This window comes from Martes martes (genome assembly GCF_963455335.1).
Source record: "Martes martes genome assembly, chromosome: 2".
Taxonomy (NCBI): Eukaryota; Metazoa; Chordata; class Mammalia; order Carnivora; family Mustelidae; genus Martes; species Martes martes.
The window spans coordinates 173,758,461-173,785,457 of NC_137889.1; the positions used below are offsets into that span (position 1 = coordinate 173,758,461).

Genomic DNA, 26,997 nt, shown 5'->3' on the forward strand with positions numbered 1-26,997 from the left:
CTGCCTGCTGCTCCCCCTGCTTGTGTGTTTGCATGCTTGTTCTCTCTCAAATAAAATCTTAAAAAACAAAATAAAATAAAAAAAAATAAAAGCAGTATCTATTTTTTTGTGTTTTTCCTCTATAGCTCTTTTAAGGATGATGAGAGGAAACAAAGCTGGTTGGTGGTTTATTATAAGATACATGAATATTATAATTTATGGTCTGATTTGAAGATTACACTTGTTCTAAAAGTGATTGTGCTTTCTTACAGAAAAGTCTGTTAATTCAGTTTCCCCATTTCTACTTTTCTAATTTTTCTATTTATTCCAGGGAGAGTTGCATGAATTGGGAGAGGGGCAAAAGGAAAGGGGGAGAGAGAGACACAGACTCCCACTGAACACAGAGATGCCAGGCTGATCTCATGTCTCATGAGATCATGACCTGAGCTGAAACCAAAGCTGGATGCTTAACTGATTGAGCCACCCAGGCACTGCCTGCCCCCACGTCTACTTTCATTCATTCATTCAGCACATATTTCTCAAACATTTACTGTGAACTAGAAGCTGTGCTTGATGCTTGAGATTTAGTTGCAAATAAGACTTTCAGGGCATTTAACACTCCAGTAGTTGAGTGACAAAGCCACCTTTATAGAATTAGGATTCAGGATTATGTGAAACATAATTTAGATAATTCTTTGATTTATATATATGTATATATGCATTAATGTCAAAAGTGTTGCACACTTGTGATTTAAAAAAGGATACAAAAATATAAAGAATAAAAGTCTCCTTTTATTTTCTCTAGTCACCATCTCATTTTACTTCCTATAGATAACTGTTGCTGGAAATTTGGGATATATCTATCCAGAATATTTCTCTGATGCATTTTCAAATTTTATATTCCTCACTTTTTTCACTTAAACATAAATTGGTGACACTATACCTATTGTTTTGCCTCTAGTTCTTTATACTTACCAGTGTAACCATAAACATCTTCCCATGTCTACATATAGAAATCTACCTCTCTCATTCTTTTTTAACAGCTGCATAATATTCCACTGTGTGGATGTAATAAGCTTTATGTTCTCAAACTTTTTTTTTACCATTACAAAGAATACAACAGTCAATATCATATTTCTTAAATATACAATAACATTATTCTCTTATTACAAATACATAGATAAAATGTTAGTAGTATTTCAAGGTCAAAGGACATGGGAATTTTAAAATTTAATAGAATATTCTCTGAAGGAATATAGTGCCAGCTTACATTTACACTTAAAGTGCATGAGGGTGACTATTTTCTCAAATCCTTGACAATGCTGGATATTACCATTGTTTTAACTTTGTTGTGTATTTGATGGGCAGTAGATGATATTTTTAACTTTGAGTTTCTCTGGTGATGCTGAGGTTGGTTATCTTTAATATGTTTATTTGTTTTTCTTAACTCTTCTTCTGTGATCATTTTTATATCCTTTACTCCATCTCTTACATTGTGTATCTTCTTAAATTGATTTCATGAGTTTTTGGTAGATTTTAACTCTTTAATTTTGTATGTTCTAAATATTTTTTTTCTTTTTTTTTAAATTTTTAAAAAATTTTTTATTTATTTTTATTTCAAGTTTTTATTTAAACTCCAGTTAGTTAACATATAGTGTAATATTGGTTTCAGGAATAGAATTTAGTGACTCATCACTTACATATAACACCCAGTGCTCATCACAGCAAGTGCCCTCCTTAATCCCCATCACCCATTTAGCCCATCTTGTGCCCACCTCCCCTCCATCAACCCTCAATTTATTCTCTATAATTAAGAGTTTGCCTCCCTTTTTTTTATTCCCTTCGCCTGTGTTCATCTATTTTGTTTCTTAAGTTCCACATATTAGTGCAATCATACAGTGTTTGTTTTTCTCTTACTGACTTATTTTGCTTAACATAATACAATAGCTCCATCCACATTGTTGCAAATGGCAAGATTTCATTCTTTTTGATGGCTGAGTAATACTCCATTGTATATTTACACCACATTTTCTTTTATCCATTCATTAGTCGATGGACATTTGGGTTCTTTCCATACCTTAGCTATTGTTAATAATGGCTGCTGTAAACAACAGGGTACATATACTTTGAATCAGTATGTTTGTATGCTTTGAGTAGATACCTAGTAGTGCAATTGCTGGGTGGTAGGGTAGCTCTATTTTTAACTTTTTGAGGAATCGTCTGTACTGTTTTTCAGAATGGCTACTCCAGTTTGGATTCCCACCAGCAGTGTAACAGGGATCCCCTCTCTGCATTCTCATCATCTATTGTTTCCTGAGTTCTTAATTTTAGCCATTAGGGTGAGGTGGTATCTCATGGTGATTTTGATTTGTATTTCCCTGATGATGAGTGATGTTGAGCATCTTTCCATGTGTCTGTAGCCATCTGTATGTCTTCTTTGGGAAAATGTCTAGTCATGTCTTCTGCCCATTTTTTAACTGGATTATTTGGGGTTTTTTGGGTGTTGAGTTTGGTAAGTTCTTTGCAGATTTTGGATACTAACCCTTAATCAGCTATATCATTTGCAAATATCTTCTGCCATTCTGTAGGTTGCCTTTTTAGTTTTGTTGTTTCCTTAGCTGTGCAGAAGCTTTTTACCTTGGGGTGCCTGGGAGCCAGTCAGTTAAGTGTCTGCCTTCGGCTCAGGTCATGATCCTGGGGTCCTGGAATCGAGCCCCGCATTGAACTTCTGCTTAGCAGCAAGTCTGCTTCTCCCTCTCTCTCTCTGATCTCTCTCGCTTTTGCTCTCACTCAAATAAATAAAATCTTTTAAAAAAAGGAGAAAGAAGAAGAAGCAGCTTTTTATCTTGATGAAGTCCCAATAGTTCATTTTTGCTTTTGTTTCCCTTGCCTCTGGAGACATGTCTAGCAATAAATTGCCATGGCTGAGGTCAAAGAAGTTGCTACGTGTGTTCTCCTCTAGGATTTTTATGGTTTTGTGCCTCACATTCAGGTCTTTAATACATTTTGAATTTATTTTTGTGTATGGTGTAAGTAAGTGGTCCAGTTTCATTCCACATGTAGCTGTCCAGTTTTCCCAGCACCAGTATGTTGAAGAGACTATCTTGTTTGCATTGATATTTTTTTCCTCCTTTATCAAAGATTAGTTGACCATATCGTTGTGGGCCCATTTCTGGCTTTTCTATTCTGTTCCATTGATCTATGTATTTATTTTTGTGCTAGTACCATACTGTATTGATGACTACGGCTTTGTAATATAGCTTGAAGTCCAGAATCATGATGCCTTCAGCTTTGCTTTTCTTTCTCAAGATTGCTTTGGCTATTTGGGGTCGTTTGTGGTTCCATATAAATTTTAGGACTCTTTGTTCTAGGTCTGTGAAAAATGCTGGTGGTATTTTGATAGGGATTGCATTAAATATGTAGATGCTTTGGGTAGTGTAGACATTTTAACAACGTTTATTCTTTTAGTCTGTGAGCATGGAATGTTTTTCCATTTCTCTGTGTCCTCTTCAATTTCTTTCATAAATATTCTATAGTTTTCAAAGTACAGACCTTTTACATCTTTGGTTAGGCTTATTCTTAGGTATCTTACGGTTTTCGGTGTAATTGCAAATGGAATCAATTCCTTGATTTCTCTTTCTGCTGCTTCATTTATGGCGTATAGAAAATGTGACAGATTTCTCTGTTGATTTTGTATCCTGCGACTTTGCTGAGTTTGTGTATCAGTTCTAGCAGTATTTTGGTGGAGTCTTTGGGTTTTCTATGTAGAGTATCGTGTTATCTGTGAATTGTTCCTTGCTGATTTGGATGCCTTTTATTTCCTCCTTTTTTTTTTAACTAGTGAGGGAGAGAGTGGGGCAGGGTAGAGGGAGTGAGAGAGAGAGAGAGAGATTCCTAAGCAGACTCCACACCCAGCGTGGATCCTGATGTGGGGCTCAGTATCACAATCCTGAGATCATGACCTGAGCAAGAATCAGGAGTCTAGATGCTTAACCGACTGAACCACTCAGATGCCCCAGGATGCCTTTTATATCTTTTTGTTGTCTGATTGCTAATGCTAGGACTTCTAATACTATGTTTAACAGTGGTGAGAGTGGACATCCCTATCTTGTTCTTGACCTTAGAGGAAAAGCTCTCAGTTTTTCCCCATTGAGGTTGATATTTGCTGTGGGTCTTTCATACATGACCTTTATGATGTTGAGATATCTTCTCTCTGTGCCTACTTTGCTGCAGGTTTTTGTTCTGAGTATTTTCTCATCTTCCTTCTTCAGTTTTTGTTTCATTCCCCCCATTTGTGGGAGATTTCAAACATAGAAGTACAGAGGAAAGTATAACCATTCCACAGGAATCCATCACCCAGCTTTACAGTTATCAACACATGGTCAACCTTGTTTTATCTATATCTCCTTTACTGTCACTCTACTAAATTACTTTGAAACTAGTCCATTTCATCTTTAAATATTTCAGTGTATATCTCTGAAAAAACAGGTATTTGTTTTAGTTTATATGGTAGTGGTAGTTGAACTGTTTTAGAAAGTTCACTAAGCACTGTCTGTAGTAATCTGTCATTCGGTCTTAATATCCTCTCAGTTGCACCTTGGCTGAAGATCTAGGATGGTTTTAGATAGTTTGTATTCAGGCAAAGAAAATGGATGACCTTTTGCTGATTATTCCTTTTCTTGACAAAATTGAAAAACATTTTTTCTCTTTTCAACTAATCTAGTCAGGAGGAATAAGGAATATGTTTGAGATTCTCATAGTCTTGCAATATATAATATGAAGTCATCTGCATGTTGAGCAAGTGTAGATTTTTTTGCAGAATCCAAGTCCTTTAAATCATTAGTATAGCATTTTGTGAAGTAATAAAGAGAATCAGTGAATCTTAGTATCTGTGGGGTTTGGGCCTCAGAAAAAGCAAACAGTTGCTAATTATATTCACAGATACGCTAAAGAGATCTACAGTTAAATCTGAGGGGGTGAAATATTGCCTTAAGAGAAATATATATTGGGGTCAGGGAACTTCAGAATTTTGGTATCACTATTCCGTTAAAGGCTTCCATTGGGTTCTTTTAGGTAATAGAGATGCTAATATAGGATATGATCAAATGTTGTTCCAATAGGGCAGATTGCATTGGGGAATGGTTGCTCTGCAGTTATAGTTTGGTTACTTTGGGGAACAGATATAATGTGGCAGGATTAAAATAGAGATAGAGGTGCTAGTATCTGAGAAAAATGTACACATACTTTTCTTTGACAGGCTTTATTTAGGAGAATCTGAATTCTTCAACTGTATTTCTAAATTCTGTATAGGACTAAAGCTTAAAGGTGACAGTATTACCTTCCTTTGATGAGTTGGTGAAATTTCTAGGTGGAAATTGAGAGACAGTTATGGTCAGTAATATAGGAAGAAAGGGGAAGAGAGAGTTTTTTGAGAGCATGGGAGTTCAGTATCAAGAGGGTGAAGCAGTGGGGTAGGAAGGAGATCAAGGAGAAGGGAATGAAAGTGGAGGAGACATGCTAGGAAGGAAAGAACAAAGTAGACAAATTAGTGGTGTTCAAATCGTCCCATTTTTGGCCAATGGAAGCACCTCAGGTTGGTTCTGAAGTCCCTTTGTCATAACCCTAGTATTGTAGCATCCTTTCTTTTAGGTATAATAAGGTGTTTCAGGTTTATCTTGTACATGTCCTGCCCAGACTGGGCATTACCCATCTCTGAAAAGAACCCCATTTTTTTTTTCCTGTGGTAAATAAAATTGAGAGATTGTATTTGGGGCCTTTGGGGTACCTTTTTTTTTTTTTTTTTTCCCCCTGAGGGAGAGAGGGAGGTGTGGAGGGACAAAGGGAGAGGAAGAAAAAGAATCCTAAGCAGGCTGTATGTCCAGCGTGGAGCCTGATGCAGGGCTCAGTCTCATGACCACAAGATCATGACCTGAGCGGAATTAAAGAGTTGGACGCCTAACGGATTGAGCCACCCAGGTGCCCCAGTGGTACTCATTTTTAACAGGTTGACATATTTTTAAGGTCTTTCCAGTAGACAGTAATAAGAAATACTTCATTTTCCTTAAGAGAGAAGCTATATAGGCTATTCTGAAAAACTTAATGTGTTCTTTGTTGTGTTTTTTAATTTTTCCTTACCCTGAAAATCTTATTTCTTTTTTTTTTTTTTTTAAAGAATTTATTTGTTTATTTGACAGAGAGAGATCACAAGTAGGCAGAGAGGCAGGCAGAGAGAGAGAGGAGGAAGCAGGCTCCCCGCCAAACAGAGAGCCCCATGCGGGACCCGATCCCAGGACCCTGAGATCATGACCTGAGCCGAAGGCAGAGGCTTAACCCACTGAGCCACCCAGGCGCCCCTGAAAATCTTATTTCTTAATCCAATAATATAATTATATTTTTGGTTTACCCTTATATGTGTATACATATATATAGAAAGAACACGGTGTAGTTTCAAAATAATACCAATATTATTGCCATCAGGATGATTTAAGTGTTCGTGACTTTCCTTTTTGTCTTTAGTATATATTCTACTAGGATGTATAACGTTTCTTTGTTTTAAATTCACTTGAAATTACTGTCTGCATGGATAAACCATCAAATAGATGTAAAGTGAGGTTCATTTGTTTCATTTTGCTTCTGATATTTAGAAATAATTTTGATTTTCATTTTATAATTTTGTAAAACATTTATATGATTCCAAAGTCACATCTACCAGACAGAACCTTCAGAGAAATTTAGTTTCCATCCTTATCTTCTCCACCCCGTTTCTCCTTCTCACATTGGTAACCATTTAAAAAATCAGTTTTGTAGTTATTTTTTCCATTAAAAAATATACTATGAAATAGCATGTATATGGTATTAACTCCCTCCCCACCCCCTTTCATAAATAAGGTATACTTTCTGTCTTTGGTTTTTTAATTGACATTATGTCCTGAGGACCAATCTGTAGCAGTAAATAGAGACATTTCTTCATTCCTTTTATAATACTCCATTTTGGGGGAACAACATGGTTTATATAGTCATTCCCCCATAGGTTGTTTTCAGTCTTCTGCTATTAAAATAATGATACCATGAGGCTGTACATATATTAAAGGAAATATTTAAACACAGTTTGAGAAAATAAAGTAATAGGAATTTGTTTTTCTTGTATTTTTATACCTTGAGCTAAAAAATGAAGAACCGGTTCTTCTATCAAGATTAAGTAATTCATGTTTTTAGATAATATTGAGAAGAGAATCTTGTATCAAAGTACCTTTCTGGGGCGCCTGGGTGGCTCAGTTGGGTCAGTGTCCAACTCTTGATTTCAGCTCAGGTCATGATCTCTGGGTTGTGAGATCATGCCCAGCCTCAAGCTCTGCAGTAGGCATGGAGCCTGCTTAGGATTCTTTTTCTTCCTCTACTTCTGGCCCATCCTACCCCCACCCTCTAAAATAAATAAATAAACAAATAAATATTTTTTAAAGTGCACCTTTCTCTCATTGCATTTCTCCCTGCCTTTTTTTTGTTGTGTTAAAAAACACAACAGAATTTGTCGTTTTAACAGTATTATTAAGTATATTCACATTGTTAAGAAACAAATCTTTAGGAATTTTTTTCCCAGAACTTTTTCATCACATAAAATTAAAACTCTGTTAACAAATGGTTCCCCTTTTCTTCTACCTGTAGCCCTTGGTAACCACCATTCTACTTTCTGTCTCTATGATTTTGACTCATATAAATAGAAGTATACAATATTTGTCTTTTTAACTGAGATTTCACATAGCTTAATGTCCTCAAGGTTTATCTGTGTGCCAGGATTTCCTTCCTTTTTAAGTCTGAATAATATTTCATTGTATGCATATACCACCTTTTGTTTATCCACGGACATTTTGGTTGCTTTCACTTCTTTGCTGTTCTGAATAGTGGTGCTCTGAATATGAGTATGTAAATATTTCTTTGAGACCTTGCTTGCTTGCTTTTTTCTTTTTCTTTTTCTTTTTTTTTTTTTTTTTTGGATGTATACCTCCAAGTGGGATTGCTAGATCATATGGTAGTTTTTAATTTTTTGAGGAACCCTCCATGTTGCTTTCCACAGCGGTTGTACCATTTTACAGTCCCACCAGCATACAAAAGGTTTTCAGTTTCTTCACATCCTTGTCAACACTTGTTATTTTCTGAGTTTGGTTTTGTTTTGTTTTTGGATAATGGCCATTCTGGTGGGTGTGAGGTGATACCTTATTGTAGTCTTAATTTGCATTTTTCCATAAGGAGTTTGATATGAGCATCCTTTAATGTGCTTGTTAGCCATTTGTGTATCATCTTTGGAGAAAGGTCTGTTCTAGTCCTTTGCCCATTTTTTATCCAGGTTGCAGATCCAGATTTTTTGTAATAATCTGATACTTTTACTGATAGCCAATAGAAAATATTTAACATACTCTTAAAGAGAATAATTGTGTTAGTGTAGAATGTGACTGATAGAATATGTATGAGCTAAATGTATTTTGTAATTCTTTTCTTATAAAGGGCTATTTAGAAACCAAAAGATACTAAGAGAATATAGAGACTTCCTGGGAAACACCAAGGTAAGATTATCTTTCTGATAATGTTACATGTGTGTATTTTTGCACAGTGAAATTTTAGTATCAGTCCACTGTGAAATTTTAGCATGTCTGATCATAATTCAAGATTTTCCTGAGCATAGTGTAATTTACTGAATTACGTAGTCTGTCTCTGTTTGGTTTTCTTGAAATTAAAAAAAAACCGGGATGTAATTTCTCTTTAAATTCTTAACAGTGTTAAAAACCATAAGTATATAGATACAGGTAAGGGAGAAGACTTTATTTTCTTAGGTTTTTAGTAAAATTTAACTCTCTCCTATACACCTTTAATTTCCTTTGTCCTCTCTCCTACTTCTAACCCTGATTAAATATTCAAACTGCCACTTCTCTGCTTATACTCAAAAAGTTTAGCTCTTGGACGAGAAAATTACACAGCCGTTCTGATTGTCCTTACTTATTATATGAGTATATATAAAATCATTGGACACAATATTATTTGACAGTCTTACTGAACTTCCATAATGCGTTCAGTCTCTCACTCCGTGAAACAGCTGTTGCATACTTTTCCTCTCTTCCCAAACTTCCTACAGCCTAACTCTTCAGCTGATGACCTTGCTTCATCTTTCACTGAAAAAATATATGTAATCAGATAAAAGTACCTCACTTTTCATCACCAGATTTACTAACTTATCTACTTGTGTGCCAGAATGCTTCCTATTAGAAGGAAATTAATATTGAGACCAGTATAGAAAGTTTACCTTTATTATCCTACCTCTTATTCTCTTCTGAATCCCCTTCATTTGGGCTTTCATCCCCACCACTCCACTGAAATGGCTTTTATCAAAGTCACCAGTACCTCCAAAATACCAAGTAATCATGTCCAGCGCCAACGTTGCATTTAAACTTAGTTGGGAGATATCTCCTGTCAAGAAGTGAAGGTCCTATTTAGAGAAAAGACTAGCTGTGCAGATTGTCTCCTTTCTTCTGAGTTACATTTCAGACACTGCTCCCTTTTGGCAAAGTTTTGATTGGCAGTGATGACAGCTCTAGTCGTATTTTATTTGTTGTCCTTTTCTTTTCTATTCATTGTATTCAGAACTCCTTAATTTCCCTTTCCTCTCTGAGTTTTGTGTTTCTGGCATCCCATTGGTGGACTGTCTGCCTCAGGAGCCAGCCTCTTCACTGCTGCTGTGGAATAACATAGGTTGGCGAGACCTGCCTCCTGGGAGGATCTGTTCCTAGGTGTTCTGTCTGTTTCCAATGGAGGTTCACTGTCACTAGATTTTTGAGAGTAGCTACTGACTTCTGAAATCAGTGTCACTAGAAGCCTTTTGAGGATTCATACTTGTCAACCTTGAAAAGTTCCAGGGTTTGAATGGAATTTTTTTTTTAAAGATTTTATTTATTTATTAGAGTGAGCAAGAGAGAGAGAGAGAGAGCACGATTAAGGGCAAAGGGAGAGGGAGATGCAGACCCCCTTGCTGAGCAGGGAGCCAGTTGTGGGACTTGATCCCAGGACCCTGAGATCATGACCTGAGCCAAAGACAGACGCTTAACCGATTGAGCCACCAAGGTGCCCCCTAAAATTTGTTTCTATTATACTCTTTTTTTTTTGTAGTAATAGGATAACACTTTAATTTCCCTCTACTGTTCCCATATTTCTTTAAAGAACATTCACTCTCCTACTGAAGGTGGTTGCTTTCTTTCTCCAGAAATATATGGGGTTATTCCTGTTAAATACTTAATATTTTTAAATTAAATATTAAATTCTTCTACTCCCCCCCTCTTCTGATCCACTTGCTTTTCTGTGGTATTTTTCTTTGTATTAGAGGAACTCTAGTAGTGATATATATGAACTCACTATGTTCTGGGTCTGCCAAAAGCATTCTCTTATCAGAACAGTATCTAACTGTCTGATATCTAATTTCTCAATGTCCTTTTATTTTATTTTATTTTTTTTTAAAGATTTTATTTATTTATTTGAGTGAGAGAACGAGAGAGAGCATGAGAGGGGCGAGGGGCAGAGGGAGAAGCAGACTCCCCACTGAGCAGGGAGCCTGATGTGGGACTCGATCCTGGGTCTCCAGGATCATGACCTGAGCTGAAGGCAGTCACTTAACCAACTGAGCCACCCAGGTGCCCTCAATGTCCTTTTAATACATTTCTCCTTTAATACACTTCTGCTTTCTTGTGCCTTTCCTTAGAATTCTAATTCTGTGAAATTATTTGTGATAATCCTTTAGAGCATTAGAAGTACCTTTATCTCCACTTGTAGTTATAATTTTGAAGTGTCAGTAGTGCTTTGAGTATTTTATGCTGATTTGCTGGTAGTCCTTTTTGAAATATTGTTTTGTTCCAATATTTTAAAAAATTATTATCAAAAATGTCAAATATATACAAAAGTAGAAAAAATATTTGATGAACCTGTCTTCCAGTTTCAGTAATTCCCAGCGTGTTGGCCATTCTGTTCTCTAAGGGTCAGTTCTCTGATTGCTTTTATTATGGAATCTATGGGTGGCTTTAATAGGATGCTTCCCAAGGGTGTTGTGAATCCTGGCTCCTTGTAGATCTCTTGCTTTTCCTTGGACTTTGTCACTATTTCTGATCTAACGACTACCAACGTGTTTTCACTTTTTCTGTAATAATTTTATCAGCAGTTTGAGCTCCATATATCTTTTTTTCCCTAAAACATTTTATTCTACTTTTTAAGATCTCATTTTCCTTCCTTGTCTGTCTTATTTATCCCAAAAGTTCTTGTACCTTTCTTCTAAAGACATATTTCTCATCTTCCACTTTAAACAGCAATCTTTTCATTTATCTCTCTGCAATGTTTTTTTTACTGTTCCTAAAATAATTTTTTGGAGTTTTGTTTTTCTTTATTCAGCCAAAGGACACAGCACATTCTCATTATAATAAAACAAACGTACTCTAGTTTTTATTTATTAATAAACAATTAGAACTCAAAAATCTAGAGCCATGGTCAGCATTTATAGTTTGCAAATCTAAGTTCAAGTAAAATCATATGGATAAGGTTTCTTCCTGCCTAATTCCTGGTCTTAGCTCTGGAGGCAGTTCAAAACAGAATTTGGGGGCATCTAATTGCACATTGTCAAGAGCTGGCCTTAACACTTAAAATCTAGAAGCTCCCTCTTGTGTTCTGTTGTCCACAGGGAACGTAGGAGGTGCTGTTTAAAATCCTGGTCTGCAGACCTGACTGCAAAACACTATAGAAGTGAGAAGAAATTTAAATAGCCGTTTTTCTCTCCTAATTCCTGATATGAAATCTCACCTCAGCTTTCTTGGCAATACCCAGCCAATTCTGTAGAAATTCTATAGAATCCAAGTGTACGCTGCAGCAACCTGACTTACAGGACCTGCAGTTTCAGGGCAGGCTATTTGTCCCTCTTCAGGGCCGTTGTCGTCTGTGTGCAAGGGAACAAAACTGCCATAAGCTATGGTGACTTACCAAGAAGTAACTCTCACATGGCATGACCCCAGTTACAACCTGAAATTTGACTCCTTATTTGTTTTCCTCATCTATTTCTCAGAGTTCCAAGCCACTACATTAGATCTTAAAGACTCTTCTGATTTATTTATTTTTTTTAAGATTATTTATTTATTTATTTGACAGAGATCACAAATAGGCAGAGAGGCAGGCAGAGAGAGAGAGAGAGATGGGGGAAGCAGGCTCCCCACTGAGCAGAGAGCCTGATGCGGAGCCCTGAGATCATGACCTGAGCCAAAGGCAGAGGCTTAACCCACTAAGCCACCCAGGCGCCCAAGACTCTTCTGATTTAGACTTACCCAGTAAATTGTAGACACCTCTACCTGTCTTGTCCAAATACAGAGCCGTGAAAGAACAAAAGAAAATGTCTACCAACTCCCAAAATAAAGGAGGGAACTAATAAATATGCCCAGCATTCTCTTCTAAATTTACCTCGCTAAACTTACTTAGTCAACCCCCAGACAGCCACTGGGAAGGAGGGGAGGCCACCAGTATTGGGGAGGGGGGTGTGGAAATCTTCTCATGGAAATCCAAGAGGGAAGAAATAGTCAAGTGCTCATCACCAGCAGAAGTATTCCTTTTCCTTGGAACACCGTGTTCTCTCGGAGCCTAAGACAGTCTTTATACTGGTTCTCCTTGGACTTCATTAATACCTTCACTTCCTTTATCTCTTCTGCAAAAAAACTCCTCTGCTGATTTACTCAGTCTCCAAATATTAGAGATTCATTATAGACCCTTTTATGTTTAAATCCCATTAGCAGATCCAACTGGCATTTTCTCCAAGATAGATACCTAGTGTAACTGCTTCTCACCATGTCTCTTATTGAAACCTTAGTCTCAACCATCCTTGCTGTCCTTTACCTGGACTACCCTCCTAATTGTTCTCTCCATCTCTGCTTTGTCCCCATAATTTATTCTCTACATTTTACTGAAAGATTTTATTTATTTATTTTGTCAGAGAGAGAGTGCACAAGCAGGGGGACCAGCGGGCAGAAACAGAAGCAGGCTCCCTGCTGAGCAAGGAGCCTGATGTGGGACTCGATCTCAGCACTCTGGGATCATGACCTGAGCCAAAAGCAGACGCTTAACTGACTGAACTGCCCAGGTGTCCCTCTTCTCTGCATTTTAAACTATGTCTTTGTAAAACCTAAATTAGATTGTACCAAAATCTGCTTAAAATCATATGGTGCCTTCTATTTGGCAGTAGAATAAGAGTTATACTCCTTACCATAGTTTCTAAAATCCTGTGGAATATGGTCCCTGCCTCCTTCTCTGTCCTCAACCCCTACCATTTTCCTTGCTTTCTATGTTCTTAGCCACATCAACCTTATTTTGTCCTTTCCACACACCAACCTTATTTCTTTCCACGTCTTTAAATGTCCTGTGTGTATACTCTGCCTGAAACCATTCTTCAGATGTTTTCATGGTTGCCGCCTTCTCATCTTTGAACCTCTTTCATACTCTAGCTAAAATAACCCTTTCCACGTACACCCTCCCCCATACATGATCTTCTCCATTCTGTTTTATTTTCTTCATTATGTTTATTATTATCTAATGTTATGTATTTATTTATGGATTTATTCTCTATCTTCCTGGACTCAATTGTGAGATCAGTGAAGGCAGGACTCTTGTTTACTGTCAGGTCTCAGCATCTAGAATTGTGCCAGGCATGTAGTAGTTGCACAATAAATATTTCTTGAATAAATGACATAAGGCAGACTATATGAAGTGCTTTAATAGAAGTGTAAAGTTCAATAATAAATGTGCAGCAGAGTGAGTATTCTCTGTGACGGACCAAGAATGGCTTTAAATAGAAAAGTGCCATTTGGCCTAACATGGAATGGTATGAGTAAAAGCTAGACAAATTGTGGTGGAAGATGATGCTAGCATTCCAGGGTGAGGACAGAGCAGGAGAAAAAACAAAGTATACATCTAAGGAACAGCGAAACTACATTTAACTCAAGATAAATAGCTTTCTTTACTTGGTTTGTTTCTTTTGTTTTGGTCTGTTTTGGAATTCAACACTATCACTTGAGGTCTTTGGTATTTAGAGAGTAATAAGGAGTTAAATTGGAGAAGCAAACTTGGCTTTGACTGTTCCTTAAAAGTTAAGTTGCTCAAGAAGTGGAAAAATTTTAGAGTGTATCAATTTTAGTTCAATACATTTTTATCATTTTATCCCTAGTTTCTGTGAAACCACCACAGATCTTTCCTGGCAACAGGCAGGAAATTACTTACAAAGAGACAAACAGTTAAGTTTTTGGAAAGAGATTCACATATGCTCTCAATTTCTATCTTCTCACTTTTTAGCATGCAGATTCTAGAGAAAAAGAAGCAAATAACTAAATCTAGATGTTTAGAGGGTTTGATAGAGGACATATTTTCTAGTGTGTCAGATCACTTATAAGCATTAAACTGTTCTCTGGAAATTTTAGAGATTTTTTGTGTGTTTTTTGTCTGTTTGTTTGTTTTTTATAGCCACGGTCCAGAACGACATCAGTTTTTTTTAAAGGGCCAGGAAAAGTGGTGATGGTTGCCATTTGCATGTAAGTACCACTTAAAATAGAAATATATTATTTTTAATGTGCGTATCTATGAATGTAAAAATTTATTACTTGGCGTTTAGGTGAAGAGTTAGATGTTTATGTTATTATAGAAGGAAGTTGAATGAACCTTTTCAAATTATTGTCAGTAAAGTGTTGAAGGAAGAGTCCACATAGATATCCATGCTTGTGTTGGGTCTGTTTTTGGAGTGGTTAGGATCTAAGAATAGTTGCTCTCTGAAAATTCTTTTATTTTCATTGGAGTTGATAGAAGTCTTTTTTAGAAAGGTGAATTGGCTGAGATCATTTTTTGAGTAAACAAGCCTGGGTCATAGCTACTGAACAATATTTACATTCTTGTTTTGCCCCACTTATCTTGGAAGAATATAACTGATATTTGTGCCTCTTCTTTTTCCTTCTGTCTCTTGATTCCTATTGTTATCTTTTTTCTCTTTTGCTGATCAGTCTATTTTAGGATATTTAAAAGTATTAATTCCATAATTCATTAGTTTGTTTATTTCTAAAATATATACATATGACATGTCAGGAATTATGGTAGGGTCTTAAAATTCAAAGAGAATTCATAATTCTCATCTTTAAGAATTGTAGGGGCACTAGATTGGAGGACATCATGTACAGTAATGCAGAGAAGAGACGATGATGCACTAAACTGAGATAATGAAGGTAGGGATGGAAAGGCATGTTTAGGTCCAAGAAATATTTAGGAGGTATGGTCAAGGATGGTGCCCAGGCTTCTGGTTTGGACAGCTGGATAGCTATGGCATCATCACTGAGAGAAGGAGCAGTTGAAGGAGGGGCAGGGTGGCAGAAAAGGAAATGATGGGCTTAGTTTTGAGTTTAATGATCTACCTGTAGGGCACCCAAGTGGAGTTGGTCAACAGCATTAGTTCTTCTCATCAGTAATGTGAGGTTAGCAATTAAAACTTTCTTCATTGGAAGAATATATGTAATATATGTAAACTGCTTAGTGTAATACCCAGTTCATAATAGGTACTTAATAATTTTTGATATATGTTGGTCTGAAGCTCACAAAGGAAAGCTGGATTAGGGACTTAGAGATGAGAGTTACTGATATAGAGATGATAATTAAAGCCATAGGAGTAATTAAAGATCACCTGGAGAATGTGTATGAAGTGTGTGGAAGGAAAATCCCTCAGGAGGAAACCTTGAAGAATGCGAACATCTGTGAAATGGGTAGAGGAAAGAGCCTGCTGAGAAGACTGAGGAAGAGGAATGAGCAAGCAAGAAAGGAAAGCAAACCTGAAATGAAAGAAAATCAGGGATATCATGGATGCCAAGGAAGACAGTCTTCTAAGAAAATAGTGGCATATGCTTTTGGGAGATTAAGGAAAATACTAAAGTATTTTCAGGAATTTAGTGGCAAGAAACAGTTGTGGTATTGATAATAATCGAGGTATCTGAAACATAAGCCATTGTTAAATGGACTGAAGACTTAATGCAAAGTGTGGAAAATGAAGACAGCAAGAGGAGATACAATCCTTTCAAGAAATTATTTGAAGTTGAAAAGAGGGGAAAGGGTAGCTGGAAGGGGACGTACAGTTTCCTTATTTATACAATGAGGATATTAATATTTATATAATAATAGTGTTACAGTAAAACATGGTAAGTGGCTAAGTGTAGTACCCGAGATAAATGGTGCCAGTCATTACTGTTGGAATCTGAACAGCTAGCTGTTTATTTTTAGCATCTATTATCTTCTAGTGTGACTCTTGAGACTGCTTGGTCTAGATTTGTTTTCACCTCTGGCATCTGGCACCTTCACATCCAGCCTGTTTAAGTAACTAGACTTTCACCAAAGTCTTGGTTTTGTCATTAGTATGCTGGACAATATCAAGTGTAGATCTCTTTCACCTACATAAGACACTTAATTTCCTTCCTATACTTCATCCAAATATAAAACATTCTCTTCTCATCAGTTCTCAAAATACACTTAAGTAATTTGTTTGCACATATCATGTTTCTTCATTGACATATTTAATGATATCATAATCTGTATTTTTCAAATTTATTCTCTTGTTACCTAAAGTATAATAAATTCTTAAAGGTTAGAGATTCTTTTTAATTTACTTGGAGCAGAATCTAGTATAGAGGTTTACATACTCAAATAAGCTTTTGGTAGAAATTTTTTTCAAAATCTATGCTAAATTGTTTTATCTTTCTCTCCTAGCAATGGATTAAACTGCTTCTTTAAATTTCTTGCCTGGATTTATACGGGTTCAGCAAGTATGTTCTCTGAAGCTATACACTCTTTATCTGATACTTGTAATCAGGTAAGGTGTAAAAGTTTTTTTCTTGTTAGTTTTAAAGTAAATTTTTTTAAGGCTTTAGTCTGAAAGTTGACCTGTTTAAAAACAGAATGATTCCTATAGTTGGCTTAAGGAATAAAGTGAAAGTTTTTTTTTATTTTTGGTGATGAAGTACATAGAAATTTGATCATAGTATTTTATTATTATTTTTTAAATCAAGGATCTTCTTTATTACTTTTATTTTTAAGAGAGAAAATGAGGTGAGTGGGTAAGGAGTGGGGCAAAGGGAGAGAGAGAAACTCAAGCAGGCTTCACACCCAGTATGGAGCCCAATGCAGGGCTAGATCTCATAACCCTGAGATCATTACCTGAGCCGAAATCAAGAGTCAGATGCTTAACTGACTAAACCACCCAGGTGCCCCTGATCAAATTTTAAAGCAGGTTGTTGTGCTTTAAGAATTTACAACAATGGAATATGAAGTATAAGATTATTAGTACTAAGTGTTAGACAAAGGTTTTTGTAGAAGAGATTCTTATCATGAGGTAGAAATTTGGTCTCTGAATATGACTTCTTATGACTGTAAGGACCAATTAAGTTTTTTGAATAAAGCTATAAAATAATTGGGGCACCTGGGTGGCTCAGTGGGTTAAGTATCTGACTCTTGATTTTGGCTAAGGTTGTGATCTCAGGGTCTTAGGATCGAGCCCCACACTGGGCTCCATGCTCAGTGTGGGGTCTGCTTGTCCCTCTCCTTTTGCTCCTCCTCTGTACTCATGTACTCCTGTGCACACATGTTCTCTCTCTCTCTCAAATAAAGAAATAAAGTCTTAAAAAAATAAAGTTATAAAATAATCACAAGTGATTAATGAATTAAAGTCATTTCACATTAGACTGGTTTTTTTCTTTAGATTTTATTTATTAGAGACAGAGAGAGAATGAGCAGCAGGAGGGCCAGAGGGAGGAGGGGCAGAACCTCAGACAGACTCTGCTGAGCATGGAGCCTGATGCTCACAATCTTGAGGATCTCACAATCTTTTTATTTATTTACTTGTTTATTTATTTATTTATTTACTTGACAGCCAGAGATCACAAGTAGGCAGAGAGGCAGGCAGAGAGAGAGGAGGAAACAGGCTCCCCGCCAAGCAGAGAGCCTGTTGCGGGGCTCGATCCCAGGACCCTGGGGTCATGACCTGAGCCAAAGGCAGAGGCTTTAACCCACTGAGCCACCCAGGCACCCCAGGATCTCACAGTCTCCATTTCACAAGGCTTGGTCTCACAATCTTGAGGTCATGACCTAAGCTGAAATTAAGAGTTGGATGCTTAACCGACTGAGCCACCCAGCGGCCCATAAACTGGGATTTTTAATTCCTTTCCTTGAATGTGCAAATGAAGAAAGATTTTTTTTTTAATTTTTTTTTTTTTAAGATTTTATTTATTTGCCAGAGAGAGAGAGAAAGAGAGAGAACACACAAGCAGGCAGAGGCAGTGAGAGAAGCAGGCTCCCTGCTGAGCAAGGAACCCGATGCAGGATTCGATCCCCAGACCCTGGGACCATGACCCAAGCCGAAGGCAGCGGCTTAACCAATTGAGCCACCCAAGCATCCCATGAAGAAATATTTTTATAAAATTAAGAACAAAAAACAAAACCCAAAGTCAGCAGAAGGAAGGGAATAATAAAGATTAGAGCAGAAATAAGTGGTACAGAAACTAGAAAAACAATAGATCAATGAAACCAGGAGCTGGTCCTTTTTTTTTTCTTTTTCTTTTAAATGAGAGTGTGCATGCCATGCATAAACAGTGGGGGAGAGAGAATTTTAAGCAGACTCCATTATTACCGTGGAGCTCCACATGGGACTTGATCTTACAACCCTGATATCATGACCTGAGTCAAAATCAAGAGTCAGATGCTTCACCAACTGAGCCACCCAGCCACCCTGAGGAACTGATTTTTTGGAAAAAAAAAAAAAAAAAAATCAACAAAATTGATAAGCCTCTAGCTAGATTGATCAAGAAAAAAAGGACTCAAAAATCACAAATGAGAGAGAAATAACCAGTACCACAGAAATACAAAAGACTGTCAAAGAATATTATGAAAAATTATATGCCAACAAATTGGATAACCTAGAAGAAATGGTTAAATTAACCTACCAAAACTAAAGCAGGAAGAAATAGAAAATTTGGACATACTGATGTTGAATCAGTAATCAAAACTCCAGGGGTGCTTGGGTGACTCAGATGATTAAGCGTCTGCCTTTGGCTCAGGTCATGATCTCCAGGTCCTGAGATTAAGCCCCTCATCTGGCTCCCTGCTCGGGGAGGCGGGGGAGTCTGCCTCTCCCTCTGCCTCTCTGCCCTGCTCGTGCTCTCTCTCTTTCAAATGAATAAATAAGATCTTGTGGGGGGAAAAAAGCTCCCAACAAACAAAAGTACAGGACCAGATGGCTTCACAGGTGAATTCTACCAAACATTTAAAGAAGAGTTAATAGCTATTCTTCTGAAACTATCCCAAAAAATAGAAGAAGGAAAACTTCCAAATCTTTTCTCTGAGACCAGCATTACCCTGATACCAAAAACAAATAAAGATACCACAAAAAAAGAGAACTACAGTCCAAACCTCTAATGACATAGATGCAAAAATCCTCAGCAAAATACTAGCAAATCAAATCCAACCATACATTAATCATTCACCACAGTCAAGTGGGATTTGTTCCTGGATTTCCAGGGTGGTTCAGTATTCCCAAATCAATCAGTGTGATACATCATACCAATAAGAGAAAGGATGAGAACCATATGATCCTTTCAATAGATGAGGGGAAAGCACGTGATAAAGTAAAAACATCCATTCATAATAAAAACCCTCAACAAAGTAGGTTTAGAGGGAACATACATACCTGAAACCATAAAAATCCAGAAAAAAACAGAGGCAGTAATTTCTCTGACAAAGTATTGAGACTACATCAAAATAAAAAGCTTTTGCACAGTGAAGGAAGCAGTCGACAAGACTAAAAGGCAGTCTGTTGAGTGGGAGAAGATATTTGCAAATGACATTTCTGATAAAGGGTTAGTATCCAAAATATATAAAGAACTGATACAACTCCACACTCCCCAAAACAAAGAATCCAATTAAAAAATGGGCAGGAGACATAAACAGATATTTCCCCAAAGAAGATATGCAGATGGCCAACAGACACATGAAAAGATGCTCAGCATCACTCCTAATCAGGGAAATGCAGATCAAAACTGCAATGAGATACTACCTCACACGTCTCAGAATGGTTAACATCAAAAACACAAACACCATTGTTGACAAGAATGTGAAGTAAAAGGAATGCTTGTGTACCGTTGGAGTGCAAACTGGTGTAGTCACTGTGGAAAACAGCATGGCATTTCCCCAGAAAGTTAAAAATGGAACTACCCTATAATCCAGTAGTCGCACTGCTGTATATTATCCAAAAAATACAAGAACACAGGGGCATCTGGGTGGCTCATTCAATTTGGTGTCTGCCTTCGTCTTAGGTCATGATCCAAGGACGCTGGGATCAAGCCCTGCTTTGGGCTATCTACTTGTCAGGGAGCCTTCTCCCTCTCCTGATCCATCTTCTTGTGCTCTCTCTCTGTGTCAAATAAAAAAAAAAATCTTTAAAAAAAAATACAAGAACACGAATTCAAAGGGATACATGGACCCCTCTGTTTATAGCAGCATTATTTACAATAGCCAAGATATGGAAGCAGGCCAAGTGTCCATCAGTAGATGAATGGTTAAGAAGTTGTGGGGGATATATACATATATATTTGGAATATTATTTGCCATAAAAAGGTTGCAGTCTTGCCATTTCCAACAACATGATTGTAGCTAGAGAGTATAAAATCAGTCACAGAAAGACAAATACCATATGATTTCATTCATATGTAGAATTTAAAAAACAAATGAGCAAAGGGAGAAAAGAGACACAAACCAAGAAACAGACTCTTAACTAATAGTTGAATAGTTGGATATATAGTTGGCTGTATATGTAGTTGAATATATACCAGAAAGGAGGTGGGTGGGGGATGGGTGAAATAGGTGATGGGGATTAAGGAGGGCACTTTCGATGAACACTGGGTCATGTATGGAAGTGTTGACTCACTATATTGTACCCCTGAAATTAATATAACCCTGTCTAATAACTCTACTAGAAGCAAAATAAAAACAATTTTAAAAATTCAGCAAATGGCTGTCTCTGATGTTGGGAGAGATTGACTGAAAAGAGGTACAGGAGAATTTTCTGAGGTGATTGAAAAGTTCTGTGTCTTGATGGGGAAATATGTTACAAGGGTATTGATTTGCCAAACCTTTAAGAGCTGTATATTCAGGATTCTTGCATTTCATTGTGTGTGAATTTTACCACAAATTTAGAATTTCGATATGTGGAAATGTGATTACTGAGTGTATATTTTAAAATGTTAAGGAATTAGTATTAATATTTAGTTTAAAAGTATGATAATGGTCTTGTGTCTGAATTTCCTAAAATGCCTTAGAGTTTTAGTCATTCGGGTAAAATATTTAAAGATGAAATGGCATGAAGCTTCGAATTTACTTAAATATTCATGGGGGGAGTGGGTAAAGATCAGAGAAAACAGATGTGTTACATATTTACAATTATTAAAGCTAAGCAATGGATGAGTTGGATTTATTGAAATGTTCTGTTGGGTTTTTAAAAAATGTTTTACCCATCTCTCTGTATGTTGACAGTTTCTATAATATAAAGTGCAAAAAGACGTGATGTAGATTGTGATCATCTTTTTTTAAGCACACACACACCCCTCCCTGAAATCTGGCACAAATATATTCACAAAAGCAACATTAACAAACTGTTTACAAGTGTGTATGAAGATAGTCTGAAATATCCATCAGACTCTTAAATGATTCCCTCTCCTGTCCTATTTGATTTCTTTACAATGAGAATGCTAGTGTTCTAACTAGAAAAACAAATTAATTTCTGTAATAGATTGAGCGGCAACAGAGGTAAATAAGCGCTAAAGTCATGTGGTGTTGGTGCTTTGAGAATCCTTGGTAAAGAGTTTGTCTTGATTAAAGTGGTCAGAATGGCTTTAATGAAAAAGATTTCAACAGGGCCTTACTGAGTAGATGGAAATTGTATTTCTTATGGTCTTTTGAAAACTATTTTAGGTGCCTTTGGATGGATCAGTTGGTTAAGCATCTGACTCTTGATTTTGGCATAGGTCATGGTCTCAGGGTTGTGAGATCGAGCCCCACATTGGGTTCTGCACTGGGTTTGGAGAATGCTAACAAAACAAAATAGAACTATTTTAGAAGTATAGTAATATTTCTAAAAATTAATTCTAAAGAACTCCTACAACTCCATAGTAAAAATCCTATCTGATTAAAAAATGGGCAGAAGATCTGAATAGATATTTTTCCAAATAAGACATAGAAATGGCCAAAAAAGTACATGAAAAGGTGCTCAGCATCACTAATCATCAAGGAAATGCAAATCAGAACCACAATGAGCTATCACCTCACACCAGTTAGAAGGACTTACCAAAAAGATAAGAAATAACAAGGGTTGGCAAGCAGGTGGAGAGAAGGAAGCCCTTGTGTGCTGTTGATGGGAATGTAAATTGGAGAAGATGCTATGAAAAGTAGTATGGAGGTTCATAAAAAAAAATATAGAACTACCAAATGATCCAGCAGTTCCACTTCTGGAATTCTTATCTAAAAGGAAACAAAACACTATGAAAAGATATCTGCACCCTCATGCTCAATGCAGCATTATTTACAACAGCCAAGACTTGGAAACAACCTAAATGTCGATTTTGATAGATGAATGGTTTAAAAAAATATATGTATGTGTACACACACATGCACAGATATTATTCAGCCATAAGAAGAAAAAAAAAAAGGAAATCCTGCCATTTGTGACAACATGGATGGACTGTGAGGGCATTATGCTAAGTGAAATAAAGTCAGACAGAGGTAGATACTGAATGATCTCACTTATATGTGGAATAAAATAAAAATACCCCCAACTTACAGAAAACAGGTTGCTGGAGACAGGGAGTAAGTAGGGGTGGGTGAGATGGATGAAGGTGGTCAAAAGGTACAAACTTTCAGTTACTAAAAAATTAATTTGTTTGAATATTTTTATAACTATAGTTTTTTTTTCTTTACCTCTGAGAGACTAAACTACCTCAAGTTTTAGATTTAGACCTGTGCCTCTAGTGATACCTAGGTTGGCAACTTGTGTGGCAGCTCATTTTTTAAAACTTTATTGCTAAATAATATATTGTACATCACTAATATTAATTGATATGAATTTATTGAACGCCTGAGTTTATAATGTAGTGTTTAGGAGAAATCAGACTTTGCTCTGTCTTCTGTAAGGAGGTCAAAACAACTAGAAGGATAGTCCAAGGTAACATTTAAGCAGTTGCATTATAGTATGATACTGAAGGAAAAATCAAAAAAGGGAAGGATAATCATGGAGGGGGAAGCATTTATAATGCTTCTTAGCCAGTAGATATTAATATTCATTATGTTGCGGACCAAACAGATGTAGGTTATATTTACATAAATGATATGTGTATATCTCTATATATATTAGTGTGTATATTTATTTATGTATACACATACACATTGTAATTGTGCAGAAAAAGATCTGAAAGGACACGTAGCAAATCTGTCTCATGCTACCCCTACCCCTGTGGGGAGTGAGGCGGACAGGATTAGGGATGTTCTGTGACATCTTATTTTTATAGGAAAAACTAACGAGTTTGGTCCACATTTCAGTTTATGAAAAACTTGATATCCTACACTTCATTGCATGGCCAACCTGAATATTAAGGACTAGAAATAATGAATACCCATTGGCTATTTTGTAAGCATTATAAACACATGCATATATATACACAGTGTGAATTAATGAATATTTCAATTTAATTTACAACTTTAAAAGAATTCTGTGTTAATTGCTCTCATTTCTTGGTTTGATTCACTGAAAAGCCATCATCTTTTAGGTAGTTTTAACCTTTTTCTTTGGAATCCAGTAGAAAAAAACTTGGAATACTCTGTGTATTTAGGGTAGGATTTCTGATATCGAAACTTAAAAGTCCAGTCATGTATTTGTTTTAGCCATTTCAAGGTGGTGTAATCTCTATGTATTTTTACTAGAGAGAATGTTTCTGTTAAGGTGTTTGTTTTTTTTTCCCCCCAAGATTTTTATTTATTTGACAGACCATGAGAGCAGGAACACAAGCAGGGGGAGTGGGAGAGGGAAAGCAGGCTTCCTGCAGAGCAGGGAGCCGGATGTGGGGCTGGGACCCAGGACCCTGGGATCATCACCTGAGCTGAAGGGCAGACACTTAACGACTGAGCCACCCAGGTGCCTCTCTATCAGGTTTTTTGTAACCTACAGGGAGACCTCATCTATGAAGAATTTGGTTATCTTGAAGCTTTACCTATCTGATTATGTGATACCAAGCTGACAAAATGGAAAAGCCCCAGATTAGGCAAATAATATCATGTAGGATATTCACTCAGAGGCCTTCTGTTTTAAATAAATAATTCTAATAAGGTAATCTTTTTATCTAAATTCACATCAAATTAGAATAGAAAGGAGTGGGCGCCTGGGTGGCTCAGTGGGTTAAAGCCTCTGCCTTCGGCCTAGGTCATGATCTCAGGGTCCTGGTATCGAGGCCTGCAATCTGGCTCTCTGCTCAGCAGGGAGCCTGCTTCCCGTCCTCTCTCTGCCTGCCTCTCTGCCTACTTGTGATATCTGTCAAATAAATAAATAAATAAAAATCTTAAAAAAAACAAAGAATAGAAAGGACTTACTAGGAACAAGCATACTAATATCAGGAGTTTCCAGTGGATAACTCTTTTTTAACAAAAGATGCAATTGAAAAACCAAATAAAGAGAGAAAGGAAGAAAAGATCAAGTCCAGGGAGGATGGAAGGAAAGAGAGAGAGGTGGTAACTAGGATTAAAGACATGTTGGTATTTTTGCCATATTTATTTTGTTTTTTTTTAAAGAAATAAAATCTTAGTTGTAATTAACCCCTACATCTTTATTCCCTCTTTCTATGCCCCAATAATCACTGCTCTGTATATATTGATATGTATACTTCCTATGCATGGCTTTGAAGTTTTAGTAGAAATGTGTGTGTCTGTATACAGTGTATGGTATTTAAAATTTTTACTATCTTTTGTTTGTTTAGCAATAGGAAAATTTATAGGAAAAATGTTATTTTTCCTATAAAAATACCAGCTATCACAGACTATCTTAATCCTGCTTCTCTCCTCAGAGGTATAACCAGTTGAATGTGTATTCTTTTAGAACTTTTCCTGTGCCTTACATTATATGTTGTCTACAAAAACAACATAAGTTTTTTTGTACTTTAAACACTGTTCCTAAACTTGATGTTTTTTTCTTCCACTTTAATGGTTTGTGTAGGAGCTTTTACCATGTCAGTATAGAGAGCTGTGTCTCCACTCCATTCTTTTAAATTGTTGGAGAAGTAACTGTGGTTTGGCAACACCATAATTTATTTTGCCATTCCTTATTGATAGATTTTTAGGTTTGCTTTCACATTTTTCTTCTTTATAAGCAATGGTGTTTTGAACCCCTCAGGGTTAATCTTTATTTCTCTAAGGTAAGGACTGAAAACCAGAATTGCTGGGCTGTTGTGTATGTGCGTGTGAAGTGGCTTTTCCATGGTCAGATTGCACGCTCCAGATTGGTTCTACTATACTCTCTATCTTGCTAATAATTATTTACCCTTTCTTCTTCTCCATAGGGTTTACTAGCAGTGGGCATCAGTAAGTCTGTTCAGACACCAGATCCTACTCATCCGTAAGGACATTGCCTTTATTTTATTTTATTTTTGGCAGCAAGTCATTGAAATACAAGCAGTTGAATTTTAGAAGTCTCCTGCAGTTTATATATCTGCATTTTTGTGTTAAAAATTTGGTCATTTCTTTCACTATAGTATCTAAGATATAGGATTCAACCACAATGTCAAAATAAACTCAAGATATAATTTGAAACTTGTTTTTAAATTATATTTTTGCTTTGTAACAGCATAGAGATCTTGTCCTCTTCATATTTGATAATTAATAGCAAAGCACATATTTTGATCTTAGAGTTTTATTCTACATTTAGACTAAGAGGCACTGAATCTAAAATTTTAGTGATAATCAGACGCCTGGGTTGCTCAGTCTGTTAAGCGGCTGCCTTCAGCTCAGGTTATGATCCCAGGGTCCTGGGATCAAATCCCGCATTGGGCACGCCGCTCAGTGGAGAGCCTGCTTCTCCCTCTCCCTGCCGCTCTGCCTACTTGTGCTGTCTGTCAAATAAACAAAATCTTTAAAAAAATAAAAATAAATAAAATTTTAGTGAAAACTTTTATGAAATCCATGTTTAATGTATTTTAATTCTATTGGGACTTAGTATTTCTGCTAACATTTAAAAATTATTTATTTGTAAAATGAGTATTCTTTTATATTGAGTCACATCAGTTATTTGATATATATATAAATTTTTTTTTACTAACATAACCCCTAATCCTTTTTTTTTTTTAAGATTTTATTTAGTTATTTGACAGAGAGAGATACAGCACAAGCAGGGGGAGTGGGAGAGGGAGAAGCAGACTTCTCGCTGAGCAGGGAGCCTGATTCGGGGCTCTGTCCCAGGACCCTGGGATCATGACCTGAGCCGAGGGCAGATGCCTAATGACTGACCCACCCAAGTCCTCCCATAATACTTTAGAATTCCTCATGTATCATTTATTTAACAAGTTTCAGTAATAAAATTTGATCCACCTTAGGTCAAAATAATGTACTTTTATTTCTGTAAAGGAGTCTACCTCTGTGCTTTATATAAATGCGTTTTTTTACTCAAAAGCAAGACACTACTTTTTTTTTTTTTTTTAAGAATTTATTTATTTGTCAGAGAGCAGAAGCACGGAGAGCTGCAGGCAGAACAGGCAGAGGAGACAGAGGGAGAAGCAGGCTCCTTGCTGAGCAAGGAGCCCGATGTGGGACTCCATCCCAGGATTCTGGGGTCATGACCTGAGCCAAAGGCAGACGCTTAACCAACTGAGCCACCCAGGCATCTCAAGACACTACTGTTTTCTTATAAACAGTAGT

The 26,997-nt window shown here is 36.6% G+C and overlaps 1 protein-coding gene across 2 annotated transcripts in view; it reads left to right on the forward strand.

The window, feature by feature from the left end:
* The window catches only part of SLC30A9 (solute carrier family 30 member 9), an 84,964-nt gene that overhangs the window by 31,652 nt on the left and 26,315 nt on the right, over positions 1 to 26,997 (forward strand). For both annotated transcript variants that reach the window (XM_080797779.1, XM_080797780.1), the window contains exons 7-10: positions 8,479 to 8,537; positions 14,497 to 14,564; positions 16,771 to 16,873; positions 25,647 to 25,702. In XM_080797779.1, coding sequence (XP_080653905.1) covers positions 8,479 to 8,537; positions 14,497 to 14,564; positions 16,771 to 16,873; positions 25,647 to 25,702 — 286 coding nt within the window. The remainder of the gene's footprint in view (positions 1 to 8,478; positions 8,538 to 14,496; positions 14,565 to 16,770; positions 16,874 to 25,646; positions 25,703 to 26,997) is intronic.